The sequence below is a fragment of the Prosopis cineraria genome, unplaced genomic scaffold (assembly GCF_029017545.1).
Source record: "Prosopis cineraria cultivar Desert tree isolate PC_DT_omini unplaced genomic scaffold, ASM2901754v1 PC3, whole genome shotgun sequence".
NCBI lineage: Eukaryota > Viridiplantae > Streptophyta > Magnoliopsida > Fabales > Fabaceae > Prosopis > Prosopis cineraria.
In genome coordinates this window covers 33,205,641-33,227,676 of record NW_026555334.1, presented here as the reverse complement: position 1 = coordinate 33,227,676, position 22,036 = coordinate 33,205,641, and the positions used below count along the sequence as shown (strand labels likewise).

General features: G+C 26.6%; 1 protein-coding gene across 1 annotated transcript; it reads left to right on the top strand.

Annotated features, from left to right (window-relative positions):
• The first annotated feature begins 17,010 nt into the window (after positions 1-17,010).
• On the top strand, positions 17,011-20,921 carry LOC129305167 (amino acid transporter AVT1I-like). The gene is made up of 3 exons (XM_054945129.1): positions 17,011-17,370; positions 19,320-19,927; positions 20,009-20,921. Exons 1-3 carry the CDS (start codon positions 17,220-17,222, stop codon positions 20,522-20,524), a joined length of 1,275 nt encoding a protein of 424 aa, XP_054801104.1. The 5' UTR covers positions 17,011-17,219; the 3' UTR covers positions 20,525-20,921.
• The last annotated feature ends 1,115 nt before the right edge of the window (positions 20,922-22,036 follow it).

Sequence of the window (22,036 nt, the reverse complement as noted above, 5' to 3'; positions counted from 1 at the left end):
AATAAAGAGTGACAAGCTTTTTAATATAGGATGATGGGGCAAGGTATAAGACATCAGATATAAATTGAGGGGGTAGGATTTTGTCGCAAGGGTGAGAGTGAGAGAGGATCCAATTCCAGATTGCAACGTGCACTCTTTTTCTGTATGGATATACACTATCATATGGGAACAATCACAAACAGGTTTCAAAAAAAAAAAAAATTGATCACCCGTAGCTCTTTGAAACCATGAGGTTTTGACCCTCCGAAGATGCGATATCCACCTGAGTATGAATCCCTTTTGCTAAATGAAAGATGACGATGACATATTATATGTTATATTCATGGATACTCTGTTTCTATTTACTTATCCTCATAGAAAAATATACGCAAACCAAAGAGAAAATAAAATATACTCACTTCATTTCAAATAATAAGATAATTTGATATAAGATTATACATATCAATAAAGTGTAACAATGATACTTTGCCACCTTATTTTTTTAAAACAATATAAATTTTTAAAAATATTCTTTATTTAATATAACTTTAAATCTACAGGCTTGATCATTGCACTACATTCATTTTAATTCTATTTGCACTTAAGATTGACCCTACCCATTGAGATTGAAGGTTAGATTTTTTCAATATACTTATTTGGTTTTATTTATAGGACATAAAGTGAAGATTAATTTTCATTATATTTATAGAGCATTTCACTTTTTTATGTCTATATTTACTTTTCTAGCCTTATTAAATATTGAAAAAAATTATTAAAAATAATTCCTTTAGTCCTTATATTATTAAGAGGTAGAAGTGAAACTTATTAAATTTTAAGATCAAGGTAATGAAATTTAAATTTTTTTTTAGTTCTGGTAAAATATGCTAAAAGAAATTTGTAAGTAAGACTAGAAAGAGTAGTCTAAAAAGATGGAATAGATATTGAACGTGAAAAATCAAGGGATATCAGTTTTTATAATCTAACTTGTTAGGCTCATGATCAATTGGTGATATAATAATTAAATAAAAATAATATTAAATACATATAATATTAATATATATATATATATATATCTCTCTCTACATATATTTAGTTGTTAACAAGGTAACACAACATGACTGATAAATTATAATTTTATAATTTGTCAAAAGTTAGTAGATCTTGATTAAATTATATATAAATAGACTCAAAGCTATATATCTTAATTTACACCTATAACTATCAACATCTTTTTAAAAATAGTCTCAAATTATATTATATAGATGTGAAAGATTCAACAATAAAATTAGCTTTTAGCGTATCTTAAATTTTGAATTTTTTTCTAGTTTTTAAAATTTTTAATTTTTTAATATCATGTTTAGGATCTTCCACTTCTATAAAAACTATTTCAATTTCCAGCTTAACTCCAGTTTTTTTGCTCACTGGCAGTTCAACTTCCATCCAAGCTATTTCGAGTCCTAAGAGTGCATCTAGGAATTTATGATTGAATGAAAATGAATGGTTATTGATGGAATGAAATAGAATGGAGCAAAGCAGAGTGGAGTAGAACAAAATTTTTCATTGTTTGGGACTTTTATGATGGAAAGGAATAGTTTTATATGACCATTGTTCAAGAGTTATTATAAAATAAATGAAACAGAACGGTTCAAACCTTTTTTCTTCCAATATTACCCATATGACTAAATTTAAAGAAAATAATAATGCCCATTAAATAATTATAATATTTATCTAATAAATAATAATAATAATAATAATAATAATAATAATAATAATAATAATAATAAATGGTTAAACATGATACTCAAAAATTAAGAATAAAAAGAGAAAGTAAGTAACAGATATATTTAAGCAAACATTCCTATTATATAAGAGGAAAACACAACAAAATCATAGTGTTGAAAGGCACAAATAGAGAGAGATGGCAAGAGTAAGAGAGATATGGCAAGAGGTAGGGTTGTGCAATATCACTAAATGCCTGATCAACCCAGCCTTGCTTGAAACATTAGAACACATGGGGCCAGGCATCGATAGGGTTCAAACCTTGCCTTGTTCGAACATGTGCAAGTTTTTTTTTAAATTGTTGTGAATAATATTTATCTTACGAAATTATTTTTTATTAAAAAGTATCATAAATTATATTATTTTTATGATCTTTTAGACACTTTTTATCATATAATTTTTTAAATCTCTTTCAAAATTTAAATTTATTTTTAACTTATTATTATGTAAAAATAATTGGCAATTTTTGTTCATTTGAATTTTTAAAAAATTTCTTTTAATTCTAATATTAGTTTTTCGAAGAATATAATTTAAATAATAATAATATTTTTTCACAAACAACTTTTTTTATATATATATTTTAAAATATTTGTAAAAATATTTTAGGTCAATTGGGCAAGCTCGGTGCCTAAGTGCACATCAGGCTGGGCACCAAGTTAGAGTGATACCTGGCCCGACCCTATCTATGTGTAGCCCTCGCAGGAGGTAAGAGAGATAATTAAAAAATAAAAATAACAGATGAGATTTTTTTTTTATTAGGATAGAAGGTTAGGGGTAATTTTACAAATGAAATAATTATAATGTGCCACTCCATCCTTAACCCTCCAATTTGAGAGGACAAAAAATATTAAGCTATAAATGACAAATGAGGGCTTTACAAGCCCTTCTTTGCTATTCTATCTTTCTTAAAAAAAAAAACTCACAAATAATTACTTATATCTTTTATTCACCCCACTTCATTCTATTTTCTCCCTAAAAAAATCTTTCAATATAGTGTAACTACTCCTATGGAGGCTTTTCAAGTCTGATCTCATGATCAAGGATCTGCCAGTTTTCCCATGCCTAACTGCTCCTATGAATACAGCGGAAAAATTAATCAAAATTTTATTATTTTGTAATCAACTAATTGGGGTCTCACTTTGATCTATTCTGATTTAATTTTTTATGAACAATAATTATTTTAAGTTTATAATTTTTCTTATATATCTCAGATAATAGGTTAATTTTATATATTTATTATCAAGATCTTTTCATGATCTCAACTTCTAATTTATTTGTTGAGATATACCAATCAAACTATTTATTTATCATATATCAAGAGTCAACTCAAAGTATGATATTATTAATATATGTCAGGTTGCTAGCGCAATAATTTCATTTTAACTGGGCTAGAAGTTTTTCAGTTTAATGAACAAAAGACTTCATTTCATTAACAAGGCGCAAATCTGGCCAAAAAATAAAATAAAAAAATGACAAGGCACAAATGAAAGGTCTAGAATTACAGCAGGAAGGAAATAAAACAAACCAGTATTTTAAAATATTAAATAAAACTAGAAAATCTGTGATCTGTCACGTGTTCCCTCGCCATTTTCTCCCATGAATGGAAAAATTAATCAATATTTTCCTTGTTTGTATGGGCACCAAATGCGTTAATTTTTTAAATTTGAGATTCATGAATTTATGTAATTTTTTTTTTTTTACCTTTTTGTTTGTTTTATTATTTTTTATAAAACATAAAATCTTTTCTATCTTCCTTACAAAGGCAAACTTCATGAAATTTATGGATTTCCAACTTCATAAAATTTAAATCCCGTTAATTTTATCTATTATTAAGATATCTTCATGATCTCATATATTTAATTTATTTCTTGGCAAAAAATCTTGGGCAAAAATGTAAATTTAATCATAAATTATTTTTTGAGAAGTATCTAATATCATATACTATGAAGTGGTGCAAATAAATTAACTATTAAAAATACCCAGCACCTCCCATCATTATATATATAAAAGTAAGATTAAAGGTTATAAGAAAATATCACGCATTCATTTTTGGGTTTGCTATAATTCTATATTTTGAGATATCTTTTCTGTGATTTTATGCTTCAGAGTCAGGTTTGGGATTAAGTTTAAAATAATTTATTATTTTTTAATATATATATATATATATAAAATATATTATTCAAGTTTGGAGTTAGGTTGGGATGAATTATTAATTTTTAGATACATGAAAAATTATTTTTTTACCAATTTAAAATTTAAATATAATTATTTAAATTTAAATTAATATCTATCTATTTAAAGTTTCCATCCACCCTAAATATATGCCAAAAATTATTATTTTATATTTTTCTTGCAATTCTAAAATTATATTTTATTAAAAGTCATTTGCCATGTGTGTGTACTGTGGAGGATATTTTCTGAAAATATCTATCTATTTGAACTCAAATATATATATATATATATATTGAAAAAAGAATCTGATTTTAGATTTTTAATCTATCCTAATAATTTCCTAAAATTAAGCTTCAAATATGCATATTATTTTTAAAATCTCCCTTAAATCTATTTGACTTTTATTTTTCTTTAGCTAGATCTATATGTTTCAATTGCAAATATGTTAAAAAGAAATAGAATTAAAAAAAATATTGAAGATGATCATATTATATATTCAGTTAAATTATTCTTATTAGATAAAATTCTTTAATTTACAAAATTTGTTTAGAAAAATTAATATCTATTTTATAATAAATTATAAATTTGTTGGTTAGAATTAAATATTTTGGGTCTATTTATTTGAAATGCAGATCAACATTTTTATATATTTAATATTAAACATTTTAATCAAAAATTAAGGTGAAAAAAAATAAAATGAATGAATTTTAAGAATGGTCTATTAGCTCTAGATTTTTTTCTTTGTATTAATATTTTTTTTGGGTACCATGACCATTTTTAGTTCTCTGCTTTTTTTTTCTCTATGTTTTTGCTGTAGTGAAAAAAAAAATTTTCATTTTAAATATTTTGATAGAAAATTAAGCTGTGAAAACAAAATTAAGATGACGAAATTCTAAAAAGACCTATTAGCTCTTGATATGTTTTCTTCTTCTATATATTTTGGTAATAACCTATTTTTGAAGTATATAATCTAAACAAAAATATATTTTTGATCATATTATTCTATCATTATATAATTAGATAATAGATAGTAAGAAATCTAATTATTTAAAAAGCAAACTATTATAAATATATTTAAATTTAAATTATATTGAGATTATAAAATGATGACTTGAATTTCAATTTTAATTTACATATGTTAATATAAAATCATAAATGATCATCGTTGCTTTAGTTGATAATCAATTATTTTGTTTGGATTTTAATTTAATTTAAATTTTATTTGATTGAAAGTTTAAATTTGAAATTTCCTCTGATATCAGCCTTGATACTAATTATAAATAGAATCGGCTAGATGCATGTTCATTTATTGATTTTGATTTTTGTTGTTGTATTCCATTTATGTTTGAGGCTATTGTATATTCAGATGTCTTATCATTGTTTTTTGTTTTTTTCAATAATTTATATAAAAATTAATTATTTCCTATTTTGTTAATTTGGGTTATTCATTTCATTGATGTTTGTTTTTTGTTGTTGGAATAATTATATGTTATTGTAAGGTATGACTAGCATATCATGGTTCGAATAATTCATTCTTAAATTATGATTGAGTAAACTTCATCAAATAATTCAATTCATATAAAAATTTTTATTATTTGTATAGGATTTGTCACCATGCCTACTCTTCTTTTAGAATTCTAGAGCCTTTTCATTGGTAAGTCTCATCATTTTCTTCAAATTCTCTGATATATTTAATTCCATTCCATAGTGATGATCACCAACTAGTGAGCAACTCTAGTTTGTTTCTCTTTTCTACTTTTGCTATTAAATTTCACTTTCAGTGAGATGAATTTATAATTTTTTATTTTAGGTTATTGTATTTAACTTTAATAAATTATTCAATTTTTATTTTTTAAATATAAAAATAATATATTTTCATTAAATTATATGGTTTTAAAATATAATAATATGAAAATATATTTTTAATAAATAATTTTGATTATAAATTATTTTAAATAAATTAATCTTAATATAATTTTTTCCTTCAAATTATTTTTATAAAGAAAGTTATATAAAATACAATGTATTTTGATACGAGGATATTGTAGTCATTGTAATATTTGTTCATTTTATTTTCTTCATATTTCTTTCTTTTCATCTAAACATTATAAGAGATAATTTTTTTTTAAATTTTCTCTTCATTTCAAATTTCCATTCATTAATTGGGTTTAAGTGGCCCAATTTCAATCCAAGCTTGATCCTAAGATGCAATCAAAACTTAAAAAATTTATTAACTTTCTGTAACCATTTTCAAATACAAATTCACTTAAATTTATATAAATACCTTTTATTAACTTGATAAATTAGGGAGTTAATGTTTGAGATGTTACACACACGTTCAAAATATGATGAGAGTCGAGATGTGAGAGAGAGAGAGAGATGGTAGCGAGATGAGAGAGAAGGAAGTTTGAGAGCAAGAAGGAATGAAACGGAATTGTGGTGGAGGAAGAGTAGCGTTGGTTGAGTGAATGAGAAGCCAAGGGAGACGGATGAACGAGGAAGGTACTGCCACCTGTGTAATTCGGGTAGGCCCACAAAACTGAGTGAACGTCCATTTATTTAAATTTAACGAGAGATGCTGCCTGCTCCATTTTTAATCATTAATAATTTATTTTATATTATTTTATAATATAAAATATTAAATGCTTTTAAAAAAATTATTCATGATTAAATTTGTATTTATTTGAAGTGTCAAATCGACCAGCCTGTGATTAATTATTTAAAGAAAAATATTACTTTGATTTCCTATATCTTATTATAAATTCTTATATTTTTTCGATATTCTAAAACTTTATACTTTTATTTTTTAATGTTTTACGTCCTTTATAAAAGGACATAGAACATTAAAAAATAAAATTATAAAAACTTAAAAGACTTAAAAAAGTATAAAAATTTATAATAAAATGTAAGTAAAGTGTAGAGATTTATAATTATATTTTTTTATTATTTAATGCATGAGTCGTGTGGGATACTGAACATAAAGAACGTACAATAATTGTTGGGCATCAATTACAATTTTGAAAAATTAGTACTTCTGAACATAGATCATTTTAAAAGGAACATATTTTTTCATTGAAACAAAAGAATACATTTTTTTAGTGATATATAATAATTTTTTTAAACTGGCCAACCTTAGCTTAGCGTTGTTTGATTGGGCATCGAGTCATAATGGTTTAGACTGAACCAGAAGTCGAAAAATTCAACCAAGAGGTTGTTTCCAAATTCCAGATGAGCAGTGAGTTCAGGCGATGTCTGGTTTCGTCTGGCTCACGAACTCTCTTCAATTACAAGCTTGGGAGGTTTTCCAAATAAAAGTGTTATGTCTTAGCTTTTTTAAATCTTCACTTGGTAGTTGAAATATTATTTTTATTTATTTTATTGCTACGATGAACTAATTAAAATTATTATAAAATAGTTAATTTACTTCCACACGAGATATTTCTGTCAAGCGTTGTATTAAGTTGGCTAATTAATTAAGTGAGATAAAAAGTTTTCTATTATATTTTTAATTTAGATGATGCACTGATTATTGAGGTTGAAAATAAATTAAGTTGAGTTAGGTTTTGATCAAATAAGCCTAAATCTATATAGTAAGTTAAAAGTTTAAGCCTGATCTAAAATTTGTATGAAATTTTTTTTACATTGTAGTTTTAAACCTCTCAAATATATTATAAGACTATTAATATATAATATATAACATAATTTATTAATTATAATATATAATAATTAAAATAATTTATTTACTACAATACGATATAATAATAAATCAATAACATTACAATCAATATATAAATATGATCAGATTGAAAACATAATTAAACATTAAAAAGGAATAGTCAAACGACAGAACTGATGCTTATGTGATATGTTAAATAATATATATATGTGTGTGAATAAGCTGACTTGTTGAGATTATAAGTTAGGTTTTAAAAAAATAAATTTGATCTATTTAACTAAATGAGCCTGAACCTATTTAGCAAATACATCAGGCTAAACTTAAAATAGGCCATGGCGCAGACTCTTAACGAAGGTCTAACCTATTCCTACTCTACTGATTATGGATTAAAGTGTACCTTTTCTTTTTTTGACAAGCGACTAGAGTGTATTTTTTATTTGAAGTTAAAAAAATCATGTCCCTGCAAGATCAATAAATATTTTTTTTGATATAAAAAATTAATAATTACTTTTTTTATCTTAAATTATAAAATACTTTTATAAAAAATTTAACGTCTCAAAATATAAAACACTTTGATAAAAATAAGGTTTCATTAATGATATTTTTTTTAATATTATCTTTTTTATATATTCTCTCTCTTTAATATTCTTTTATCAATAGAGTATTAAATAAAGGGTATTTTTAAAAATTTATGTATTTATCTTAAAAAAATAAGAAAATAAAATGTATTTAATAAATTTTATTAATACATAAAATTTTATTTAAAAATATTTTATAATTTAAGATGGAAGGAGTATTTATAAATATAATGGCAAAAATAGACATTATCCTTGCCTCCACGATCAGGACTGATTAATATCCCAAGGATCGTTGATAACCTGGGTCAGTTAACATGCAACTGCATGTGAAACGATATAGAAAATGCGTCTACTTCAAGTTTTTTTTTTTTTTGAAATCTTCTTATAATATTAACAATTTTTTTGACCAGCAATATTAACAATTGATAATTGATAACTGTTTATAAAAATTATACTCCTTCTATTTAAAATACAAGCCATTTTTTAAAGTGTTAGATGCTTAAAAATATAAAATTTTTAATTTTTTAAGATATAATTATTGCCTTTTTTTAAAAGTACCTCTATTAATAATAATTTTATATTTATTATAGGGTGTTTAATAGAAATAAATATAAAAAATAAATTAGTTAAAAAATAAGTAATTATTTTATTAAAAGGATAAGATTTTATTACAAATATTTATATTTTAAACAAAAATAATAATATTTATTAATTTATAACTATAGTAGGAATAGACATTGTCCTTGCTTCCACGATCGGGACTAATTAATATCCCGAGGAGCGCGGATAGCGAGATCAATTAATACTCCACACAATTTTAAATTTATTTTTTCATCAATTCTTACATAAAATTAAAGATGTTTTAATATTTTACAGTTATTTGCAATTTTTATGATTTTTTTTAAAAATAAAAAAAGCATGATTTTGGATTTTTTTAAAAGTAGCAAAAAATATAAAATAGCAGCATGTTTCTTATTTTATTTAGAACTTAATGATCAACAGAAAAATAATAATTAAATAGTTAGTACATTATAACTAAAAAGTTGGGCATCATACGCAGTTGGGTACAAAACGCAACATGGTTCTACTTGAGACCAAAAGAAATAAAATGAAATAAATTAAATAAAGCTTCTTCCCTCGCACTCTTCCGTAGTCCCATCCCATGAAACCGTCCATGCTGATCCAAGATGAATCCGATAACACGACAAATATATGGAGACAATACAGTGATATATAATTAAAAAAGGATCTTTTTAAGAGTATTTTCACCGTTCAATTATTCATTAAAGAATGGTTAATATTTTAAATTCTACAATTTTATTTTTCAACATTTGAAAATAATATATTGGATGCCTTTTCAATAAAAAAATATTTTTTATTATTAGTTAACTTAAAATTTATTTCAAATATTACAAAAAATAATTTTAAAATGACACATAAATATCATATAAAAAATCAATATTAATTAAGTGTTCTGAATTTCACACATAATTACCATATATAAATGTCATTTATTATCCAAGTAAAAAACCAAAAATATAATTTTGACTAATCAATTTAACTATCTGCTGGGTAATTAATAAATAATAATTGCCAGCAACAACACCGATAAATAGTTAAAAATAATATATTTATTTTAATAATATCATATTAAAATATTAGCACTTTAATATATAATAATTTAAGGATAAATGAGAAAATTACCTCCTCAACTTTAGGTGAAATAGTATCATAAATTCTAAACTTATTTATTATACAATTTTTTTAAACTCTTAAAAATGGTACAATTTAACCTTTATTATGAATAAAAATTAACTTTAATTATTAGTTAACTTGAAAATAATCTCATAAAATTTTTGAGTCTTTTTTTATAATTTTTTTAGCACCTTTGTCTCACCCAAAAAATTCACCTTTTCACCATAGACTTCGTCATACAAAACTACAAGATTATCAAGCCTTTTCATCTTTTACCAAACCTCTTAAAAAGCCTTTGATCATTAGAACACCCCCTTCTTAATGTTTTATCATTTTTTATTTTTGAAATTCTTTTCTATCATTTCTTGATTAACTAATTGTTATAGTTAACTTTTGTTAATAACAAATACTATATTACATTATTTTTAAAATTTAAAAAAATAATTTACACGATAAACGAGCTTAAAATCTATGGCTACTAGACCTAAAGTTTGTAAGCTAATATGCTCATTTACCTGTACTTTAAATATTATTATTACTATTATTATTATTATTATTATTATTATAAATCTCCACGCACACGCTTTACAAGTTAACTTTTGATATTTACAAATTCTATATAAATTAATTAATAATTTAACTAGTGTTTATGTTATTTATAAACCAACACATTTTCACTAGTTGTAATTAAATTTTTGAATGATGACTTACAAATTATCAAACCATTTTAGAAACTTAAATGATATTAATTTTTTCATAAAATACTAATTTATAATTTTACAAGTTATTTTTTATAATTTTTTATATCATTTGCTGTAAATTTTGGTATCTGACTCACAGGCAAGGTTAAAATTTTTTTAATGGTTCATGGCTCAATGCATCATTTTTAAGTGTTGAAAGAAAAATTTACATCACATATAAATTTATAATACCAAACTTTTAAGTAAATAATTGAGTGGCAAAATGTCCTTTAAATTTAAAAAAATATATTATGATTTTTTTTTCTTTCCCCCTTCTAAGATGATAAATTGATAATGATGAAACGACTTGAACTTGATACAAGAGATCCACCTCAACCTTTCCATGTTGCAACTTGCAGGGATTATTTAGTCAAATTAAAAGATGATAAAATTAATGGCCCTTTCGCTAAGATTGTGATAGACGTACACTTAATTTTGTTAATTATCTGTCCACAGTTCCATGTCCTGTTAGAACACGATCACCCTATAGATATATTCTTCTATTCTTCTAGTCTTATTTATAGATTAGAGATAAAAAATTAATTTTAATTCTATTTATAAAATAATTTATTATTTTTTATATTTATCTTTATCTTTTGTCCTTATTAAGTGCTAAAAAATATTAAATTCTTATTAAAAGGTAGAAATAAAAACATATTAAATTTTATGATGTTAATATAATTTATTTATTTTTATTTAGATAAGACATATTGTAAGTAGTTTATAGATAAATAGGATAAAAAAATATTTTTAACACATCCAAGTCCGTGACAATAAAATATTATAAATGTTTTGATGATGGGGCAGGCAAGGCCATGATTATTTTCTGGTGAAGTGTGGTCAGGAAACTTGGATTTGTTAAACTAATACTCTCTTCGTTTAAAAAATATAAAATATTTTAATAAATTTTATCCCTCAACAAAATAGCTACCTATTTTTTAACTAATTTTATTTTTTTATATTTATATTTATTAAACACCATACAATAAATATAAAGTTATTATCAATATAGGCACTATTAAAAAAAAGACAATGATTACAAATCAAAAGATTAAAAATATCTTATATTTTTAAACATTCAACTTTTTAAAAAATATAAACAAAAGAAATATATTTTAATATAACAAGGTCCACGACAGCATAAAAATTTTAAATTATTTTAAAGATTGGGTAGGCAATGGTCATTTTCTAGTAAAGTAATGGTGGGGAAACTTGAATTTGTTACTTTTTTATTGGGAATTTAGTCACATATTTTATAATATTATTACATTTAAATTTCAATGAAAATATTTAATACATATTTAAGACTATAAGTTTTGTTTTCAATTGATAAAATTCAAAATAATATTTTGATGGCATTGCTAATTATTTCAACACCAGATCTGCCCATACATGAAAATTGGGATTCAAACTCTCCTAGGTAAAATCTTTGAATAAAATATAGCCTTTGATATTTGTGACGCACATATACATGTATAGATAGATATAAATATGCTTCTTCCATATTTATTTTGCAGTTTCTTAAAAAAAAATAATCTAGCAGCATTACCAACATATTCATTCAAAATTTATAAATTCAACATATTCATTAATTATGATGGATAAATAAAGAAAATGCTAAAATTCACTTTTAATTTTTTATATAAAATTTTGTTTTGGTCCCTTAATTTTAGAAAATATTTTGTTAATCATTTAACTCTAATACCATCAATTTCGTCACAAAAATTTTTTACATTGAAATTTTAGATATTAACAAAATTTTTAGATTTTGATATATTAAGTTTAATTTTTTTTTAAAAAAATCATTTAAAACTAATAAGATTTTTAGGATTGAAAAGTAATTTATAAAATTAACAGAACAAATTAAAACTTTATATAAAGCTAAAAGACTAGAATTATACTTTTGTCATAAAAAATACAAGGTATAAAAAAGTAAAAATGCAGATACAGTAGTGGCAAAAAATTGAAACAAATTTTTTAAAAAATATTTATAATGAACATTAAATATAGAAGACCAAATACCAAAAGAAAAGGAAAGAAAAAGAATTAACTGAGATCAATTTTATAACTAAAATATTTTGAATTTACTCCATGGAAACCTCATCCAAGACAAAAAGATTGAAAAGAAAGAAATGAAAATAACCCTGCTTGTCATTTTACATTACCATACTTGTACTTCTTACACTCTTATTTGTTAAATTATTTTTATTACTTGTCATTTTTTATATACATGTTTATCAAAACAATACTTGTCATTCTCTACCACCATACTCATTAGAATATTGCATTTGTTATTTCTCACTCTCGTACTTATTAAAGTATCATGGTTACTTGTTCTTTTTTACATGCATACTTAAAAAAACAATAACCTTCCTTGTCATTTTTTGCCATCATGTTTATTAGATTATTACAGTTGTTATTTTTTATACCCATGCTTGTGAAGGCAGTATTGTCACTTGTTATTATATATATTCATATATGTACGTACGTACGTCCTTGTCAAAACAATGCATTCACTCATTATTTTTTCATCATCGACCTTGTTATTAGACATTACACTTAGTAATTCTTACACTTGTGCTCATTAAATTAAATTGTTATTATTACTTATTATTTTTCATATGCATGTTTGGTAGAATAATATTTCTATCCGACTAAAATTCAAAAGGATTATTTTAGTTTTTTTTTCCTCCTTCGATCTCATCTTCTAATGACTTGGAAAGAGAAGGGGGAAACACCATTGCCCCGGGCCCCCACCATTCATCCTTATCTCGACGTGGGTTGTTTTCCGGCCTCCCTCTTGGCAGTGACGGAATCCAGTCCGTGAACTGCGTGTAAATTCACTCAATCCATGCCTTCTTTTACACACACATGCTCTCCCCATTTAAAAATAAAAATATTTTTAATTAAATTTTATCTTTTTTAAAATAATTACTTTTTTTAATTAAATTTATTTTTTTATATTTATTCCTATTAAACACTCTACATAAATATAAAGTTATTATCAATTGAGTATTTTTTTAAAATAATGATTAAGACTAAAAATATCTTATATTTTTTAACATTCAACTTTTTAAAAAATATTTTATATTTTTAATGGAGGGAGTATATAATAAGAAATAGATTCTGTTCACCGTGTCTTTTTGGAGCTATTGAAATTAGTAGATTTCTTCCAATATTCCTTCACATCTTTGTTACTTAATGTTTTCTTTTCAATTTAATTATGCACATTTCCAAAAATCAGTTTTTAAAGTTATTAGAAAAATATCACAATTTACCCAACCCTCACCATGAACCACAAACAAAACTTACAAAAAATAATAATAACAATAAACTAGTAGAAGTCGCAGCATCGGTAAATATTTTAAACGGATCTCCTCCTTTCAACTCGTGATCTATTTTTGCTTACTTCGAATTGACAGGCAGTTGGCCAACGACAACAATTGGCTTGTTGCAGTCATAGTCTCGTCGCAGGTGCAGCCTTGACGAGTAGATCCAATAAAGTGACGAACGCTTCCATTTTTCATGACAAAGTGTTTGATACTTTTTTTTTTATTGGTGGTAAAATTTGATTTTAATTCTAAATTCAAGAACATGCCAAAAAAAAAAAGCCCGACATTCTTGTTTTCAAAAATAAAAAGTCAAATATGCATAATAAAATGATAAAAAATTAGATAATAACATTTAAAAAAGAAAAGAAACTTTGAAAAAGTTAATAAACATGTGAAGCTACACTAAAAAAATAGGCTTTGAAAGGTTGGAGAGGATATACATAATGTCATGAATCGGAGGATTTGAATCAGAGGAAATGGATCCTTTTAAGGTCATCCAAATGTCAATTGCAACCTTTGCAGTAATAGTGCTATGAATCCAATAAAGCAAGCTAACAATACAAGCAATGGCAAATCCTTGCAAATTCAAAAAGGAAATTTCTTGAACATTATGCTGTGCAAGATTAATACCCTCAGATTTGAGAATCAACGCTTAAGAAATAAGACCACATTTATTTATTACTCCCTCATTTAAAATATAAGACATTTTAATTGAATCTCACCTTTTAATAAAGTAGTTACTATTTTTTAACTAATCATATATTTTCATATTTATTCCTATGAAATACCTTACAATAAATATAAAATCATTAATTAATAAGAGATTTTTTAAAAAAGAGCAATAATCACTCAAAAATTAAAAATGTCTTACATTTTAACATTCAATTTCTCAAAAATACCTTATATTTTGAATAGAGGGAGTAACAAATACCCTGAATTTCTGAAACTATTCACAACAAAGACGTTTGTTATTAAAAAAATGTAGTAGTATATTGACTAAAATATAATTCCCCAACCTTTAATTATTTCATAAGAATAAGAAAATAATTAAAAGTAATTTATACATTAAAATTTTATAAAATATCAATACTTTTTAAAATCATCCTCCAATAAAATCAATCAATCTTAGTTATTTTTAATTATTTTTTATGTATAATTTTATTTATAATACAATAATAAAAGATATTGTGAAAATGGAGAATTTAATCTTATGACATTTTACAAAGTTATATCATACATTTAGATAAATCCTAATAGTGGAAAATGTCACATATTTAAACTGGATAGAGTGAGTCCTAATATAATATTGAAAAACACATAAATCAATGACTTCATGTAAAAAAATTTTTTTCCTTTCCATTTTTCTCCTTCTATTTGATTTATAATATACTTAAAACCTCAACTACCTAAAAACAAGTGTTAATTATAAGTAATTAAAAACAAAGATTAATTATACCTAAAAATTTGCATTAACACTTATATTTAGAGATAGAGAAAGGTAAAAATTTAGAAACATAGTTTACAAAAAAAAAAATTAGACATATATTCAGAGACGAAAATACTGAAAAAATAATCACCTTGTTATTTTTAATTATTTTTTATGTATAATTTTTATTTATAATACAATAATAAAAGATATTTGTGAAATGGAGAATTTATCTTATTGACATTTTACAAAGTTATATCATACATTTTAGATAAATCCTAATTAGTGGAAAATGTCACATATTTTAAACTGGATAGAGTGAGTCCTAAATATTGAAAAACACATAAATCATAGACTCTTCATGTAAAAAAATTAGTTTTTCCTTTCCATTTTTCTCCTTCTATTTGATTTTATAATATACTTAAACCTCAACTACCTAAAAACAAGTGTTAATTATAAGTATTTAAAAAAAAGATTAATTATACCTAAAAATTTGCATTAACACTTATATTTAGAGATAGAGAAAGGTAAAAAATTAGAAACATAGTTTACAAAAAAAAAAAATTAGACATATATTCAGAGACGAAGGAATTACATGAGAAAAATAATCACCTTGTTTCAGAGTAATATACACGTGTAGCGAATTTAAGGATTACACATAGTACTTTTTTTTTGGGCCAAATAACACATTGCAAAATTTTTTTAGATAAGTGAGAATTCTAAAATCTAAGGCTCGTTTGATATGATGGAAGAGTTTTTGATGAAATCGGAATCGGAATCGAAATTGAAGTTGGAATCGGAATTGGAATTAGAATAGAATTGAGTTATAAATGTATGTTTGATATGAAGATGAATCTGAATATAATATTAATAAATATATGTATTTAAAATAAATAAAGACCAAAATGCCCTTATAAAAAAATAAAAAACTTAGCCATCATGATGGAGTGTGTATGTGGGGCACTTAAAACAATTCCATGGAATTGTGACAATTCCATCATGATGGAGATGAAACTGAATTCTAGGTATTTTGGTAAAATTGAAATCCATAAGGAATTGGATTCATGCATACCAAACAATTGAAAGCATGATTCAATTCTAATTCCATTTCTCTTGAATCCAATTTTAATGTACCAAATATGATTTAAATTATTCTGTGAATTCTGTAAATAATATATTGAATCCTAAATTTTTAAAATATATAAAAAAATTTATTAATTTTTAAATTTCAAACACATGAAATCTTATTGTTAAGTTGAAAAATTATTATTATTTTTAAGGATCAAGTAGAGTATCACATCAACATGTGATTGAATCTCACAATTATAAAATAACAGTCATATTTTTAAATTTAATGATGATATTTCAAGAATTCAAAATTTATGAATTAATTTTTTTACATATTTTAAAAATTAAAAGTTCAGAATGGTATTCATGTAAATAATTTAGAATATATGATATTTCTTGACTCATTTTTTTCCCCGACCAACAATACATACTAATTTAATACCGATCATGTTAAATTCATAGCTACATAGAGAAGATTTTTATAGTAACATTAAATTTCTCACGGATGGCTATTAAACAAGATCAACTGTTCTGGGGAAGAGTAGAAAGAGAAAGGGGAAGGAACGAGGAAATAGAAAGAAGAGAGAGAGAGAGAGAGAGAGAGAGCGCCGGAAACGAAAAACAGAGATGAGACCGGGAAAATTAAAAAAAAAAAATTTAGTGTTCTTTCTCTATAAATAAATTGTTTTTTTTGGTGATCGAGCAAAGTTGTCCCGGTTATTCATGCGAGTGACGCCATCCTAGTTCTGGGCGTAATCTCTGTCTGGAATATCCATGGAAGCGAAGCAGCGAGATGGTGTGGGCCTCAGCAGTCCCTTGCTGAATGGTGAAGCACCACCGAACAAAGATGCTTCTGACGGCGAAGCCAGCCTCGGCTCCACCTCCTTCCTCAAGACTTGCCTTAATTGCCTTAATGCCTTATCAGGTGCTTCCCTCGTTCCCTTTTTTGCCCTTTCTGCGACTCTCATCTTCACGTCACTCTTCAGCTCTGTTTTGACCATTTATTTGCAGTATCCATACGATAAACTAAATACTTTCTTAGAACGGAACAATTGTAATCGCGTTTTTAAAGACGTAAACCATTTGCCCGTACTATCTATTCGTCTCCTTCCTTATCATTAATTGTTATCGACAGTTGAAAGTTGAAACTTGCTGATACACTGATACTGATAATATCGTCTTAATACGAGGGGTCCGTTACGGTAAAACTTCGGTGCCGCGGATTTCCGCCTCTTACTGCTTTCTCCTCTGAAATATCTGCTCCCAGAAGCGATCTGGGAAATCTTTAGCTTGGGCTATTCGTTCCCCATGGATATGGTTCCTTTCCTGTCAAATTCTTTGGGGTTATATTATAGAATAGGAAGAACGGCATGTGAGGACCTCCAGATAGGGATCTCACAAAAGGACCATGAATTCATGAGTTAATTCCTTTGAAGTTTCTAGATTGTTTTTTTGACATTTTTTTAATGATCATATTGCCTGTTTTTCAAAAAACAAATCCCATCGTGAATTAAAAAAAAAAACGCTTAACCGCTGATAACTAATTTTCTCAGATTTATTTTATCAGTGAACAAAATAGTCATTGTCTTAACCATTATAGTCATGTAAATAATAAACTTGAAGATTGATAAAATAAATTTGGAAAAATAATTTATCATTGGTTAAGCTATTTTGTCATTGAAACAAAGTAACCATTCCAAAATCGTTTTTCTCTGAAAAGGGCCTCGGTACTCCAGAGAAATTAGCATTTCGGGGTATTTTTATGTGACACGCCTATTTGAAAAGTCCGCACATTTCATTCTCGCAATGAAACCCAAGGCAAATGAAGGAGTCGGCTTTTCCCCTGCCTCTTGTTCGAGGCAGAGGCTTAATTTGAACAATCTGAAACATTTAAATTTAATATTTTTTTAAAAAAAATATATAAAAATTATAAAACACATTAATAAATATACTTATAAATGTAATAGTTCATATTTAATATAAATGTTTTAAATGTAATATTAACTTTTTTTTTATAAATTTACTATTCTGTTCAGAATATATTTATACTGTTCATAATATATTTAAAAAATTAATTTAAATTTTTTATATTAAATTTAAAGTATCTATATTAAATCTCAACTGTCAGATTAATAAGTATATTTATTAAAAAATTTTAAAATTTTTACATATTTGTTATTTTAAACATATAAATTAAAAATAAAAAAAATTAAATTTGGACTATCTATATTTATTTTTACCTCAAAGAAAAGGCAGAAGAAGCTTTTCTCAAATAAGAGAAGCCGACTCCGGCAAATGAAAGAATGAGGGAGGTTTTGAAGTGATATTTGAACTACACACTGAAACAAAAGGAGAGTAACGTGACATATCAAGAAAATGGTCCGAGAAGCGGCAGTAGCCAGTGAGCAATACTTGCTTGGCAGTAGAAAGCGCCTGAACTGAGCATCGTATGTAGAACCAACATTATTGTTCTCCTCTTCACAAATCCATCCCTGCACCTCAAAGTGGTTCCTTCATCTACTAGTGGGACGTTGAGCTTGTTTTACAAAAGCCGGGCTATCACCTAAAATCTACTCCTATTCTAGCAACTAGGCTTATTACTACTCCTATTCAAGGAAGGAGAGGCAGAAAAGAAAAACAATGGAAGCATTCGTGTTTAATGTGAAGAAATTGGAAAGAAAAATGTTCTTAAGAATTATACCCGCGCCTTGAAAGACAAGAAAATTAAGATGGATAAATTTGGCACGTCACGGCAGGTTTAATGTTTAAGCCTTTCGCCCCGATTCTGGGGATATGTTTTTCAACACCTACAATTCCTCTGTTATAATGAAACATTGAAACTAACACATAAGTTATATTCTGCATGGTTTTCAGGAGTTGGGATACTCTCCATTCCATATGCTCTAGCATCTGGAGGATGGCTCAGCTTAATTCTTCTTTTTATCATTGCCTTGGCAACTTTTTACACTGGTGTGTTGATCAAAAGATGCATGGATATGAATCCAGGAGTCAAAACCTATCCTGATATAGGTCATTGCGCATTTGGAAGGAAAGGAAAGTTTGCGGTATCAATAACCATGTACACTGAACTTTACTTAGTCGCAACAGGATTCTTAATCCTAGAAGGGGATAACTTGAACAATATATTCCCCAATATTGTCATTGAGTTAGCAGGCGTCTCCGTTGGTGGAAAGCAATTCTTTGTGTTACTGATAGGCCTTGTCATTCTGCCTTCGGTTTGGTTGAATAACTTAAATCTTCTCTCGTATATATCTGCGAGTGGTGTGGTTGCTTCTGTTATCATAATTTGCTCCATATTTTGGACCGCAACGGTCGATGGAGTTGGATTTCACAACAGTGGGACCCTTATTGATTGGGATGGCTTCCCTACTTCTGTCAGCTTGTATGCCTTCTGTTATTGCGCACATCCAGTCTTTCCCACCTTGTATAATTCGATCAGGAAGAAACCTCAATTCTCCAATGTAAGTCCTTTCCCTTCTGCGTTGAACAGTGCATGTTTTCTTAATTTATTTCTCATCGATGTTGTTTTATTTATATTTCAGGCGTTATTAATGTGTTTTGTGCTAAGCACTTTTGGTTATGCATCAATTGCCATCTTTGGTTACCTGATGTTTGGTTCAGAGGTACAGTCACAGATAACGTTAGATCTACCAATAAACAAGTTTAGTTCAAAAGTTGCAATATTTACTACTTTGGTGAATCCAATATCCAAGTATGCTTTGATGGTGATACCAATTACGAATGCTTTGAAAGGGTTGCTACCTCGAACTTCCAAGAGCAGGCTCACGAGTGCATTGATAAGCACGGCCTTGGTAATCAGTACAGTCATAGTTGCCCTGGCTATTCCTTTCTTTGGATACCTCATGTCTTTAGTTGGAGCAATTTTGAGCGTCACAGCTTCAATTTTGCTGCCATGCTTGTGCTACTTAAAGATTTCAGGCACATATAACAAATTTTGTGTTGAAACTGTAGTTATAGTGGGAACAATATTAACAGGTGTAGTGATAGGAATATTTGGTACTTACACTTCTGTCCTAAATATTATCAAGCATTGGTAGTCATATGCAGTGTTGCATTTTGTTGAGAGAAAGTTAGTGGACCTATGGTTGTGAGATGCAGTATTTGAGCATGCATCCCGAAGGATTTGACTGTCAAGAAGAGTCATGGTGGACTGTTGATTTCCTGGGTAGCTGGATGGGCAAGAATGATTCCACGAACCCCAAACCCGATTGGCTATAATTTTGGATGAGGATAATTCGGTTGATTCGAATGCTGCTGGCGTAAGGGAGAGTAGGTTGATGTATTTGCATCCCGAATGCTGCTATAATTTTTTTTTTTCCCAGTTAGGAGGTAGAGTTTTGTAGTAGGTTGATGTATTTGCTAACATTTCGTTCTGCCTTTGTCTCTGGTTGTTGTTTGATGTACATGTTTGTTTGGTAATAATGAAGTATTTGTTCTGTCAAAAAAAAAGAAATTTATTTATTTTTATTAATTTATGTACCAGTAAGATGATAGCAAACGTAGTATATGTTTGACTCAGCCTTCTCTCATGCTGTTCGACGATTAAAAGGAGAATAGGGGAATAGAAAATTTTATTGACTATGTTTGCATTTGCAAACTTGTCCGTATATGCAGATTGCAGAAACTCAATTGAATGTTCTGCTCAATCATTGGTCACCGAACTGCTACTTTTATAGTTATATTCGATATTCTTTTTCACCTATTGCTGTTCCTAATTAGTTAGTTTCCTAAGCAAACAATGAAAAAGAAACTTAGTGAGATACTTGACATAGTGTGGCGAGACTAAGTGCAGAGACGTCTTCCTAGTGAGATGCTAGGCTTTTGGAAGATGCAAGGAACATACTTCAAAATTGGATTAGGCGGATATTGATTAGATGTGGACGAAATTTAAGAAGTGGGTTAGGTAGACGTTGGATAGATGCGATCATACAGTTAAATATTATATTTACGCCGTTAAAGACAAAAAAAAAAAAAAAAGTGCACGGAAACTAAAAGTAACACTAGCCCACTTGGAATAGCCCACATGTTAGAAGGTGGAGTGGAAATATAAAGCGCGCCCCTTTTTCCCCCAGTGCTCTTCATGTAATGCGTGGATGAGCATACAAATTAACCCACGCTGCTATGATGATTAATTCTAGTTAACTATTATCATAATAGAATATGCTTAACTAGAGTTTCAAGAAATAAAGACAAATGAAAACCTTTTAAAAACAGAATCCCAATAAAAATTCGTTTCCGAAACTATTGAGCCCAAAAATGCATAATATTAGAGTCATCAACAAACAATATATAATTCATCAGCGGGGATTACACCATAGTATAGAGACAAATTAGTCTTTTTATAGAACTTAAGCGTATTTACACTATAGTGACCTCTCAACTCAACAATTCAACCAAACAATTTTTGAGAGTCAAATCACACATTCAACCACAATTTAATTATGAACATCATTATCAAAATCACACATAAGTGTCAATCACAATATTGCTAACCATATTACAATTTAGGCCTGTGCATGTGCCCATAAGCTCGAGATGTTCGACCCAAC

What these genes read in the sequence shown, in the direction of transcription:
- LOC129305167 (XM_054945129.1), top strand. Translation starts at nt 17,220, where the DNA reads ATGGAAGCGAAGCAGCGAGATGGTGTGGGCCTCAGCAGTCCCTTGCTG. An exon ending in TTGCCTTAATGCCTTATCAG is followed by an intron (nt 17,371 to 19,319) that starts GTGCTTCCCTCG and finishes CATGGTTTTCAG; the next exon opens with GAGTTGGGATACTCTCCATT. An exon ending in AGAAACCTCAATTCTCCAAT is followed by an intron (nt 19,928 to 20,008) that starts GTAAGTCCTTTC and finishes TTTATATTTCAG; the next exon opens with GCGTTATTAATGTGTTTTGT.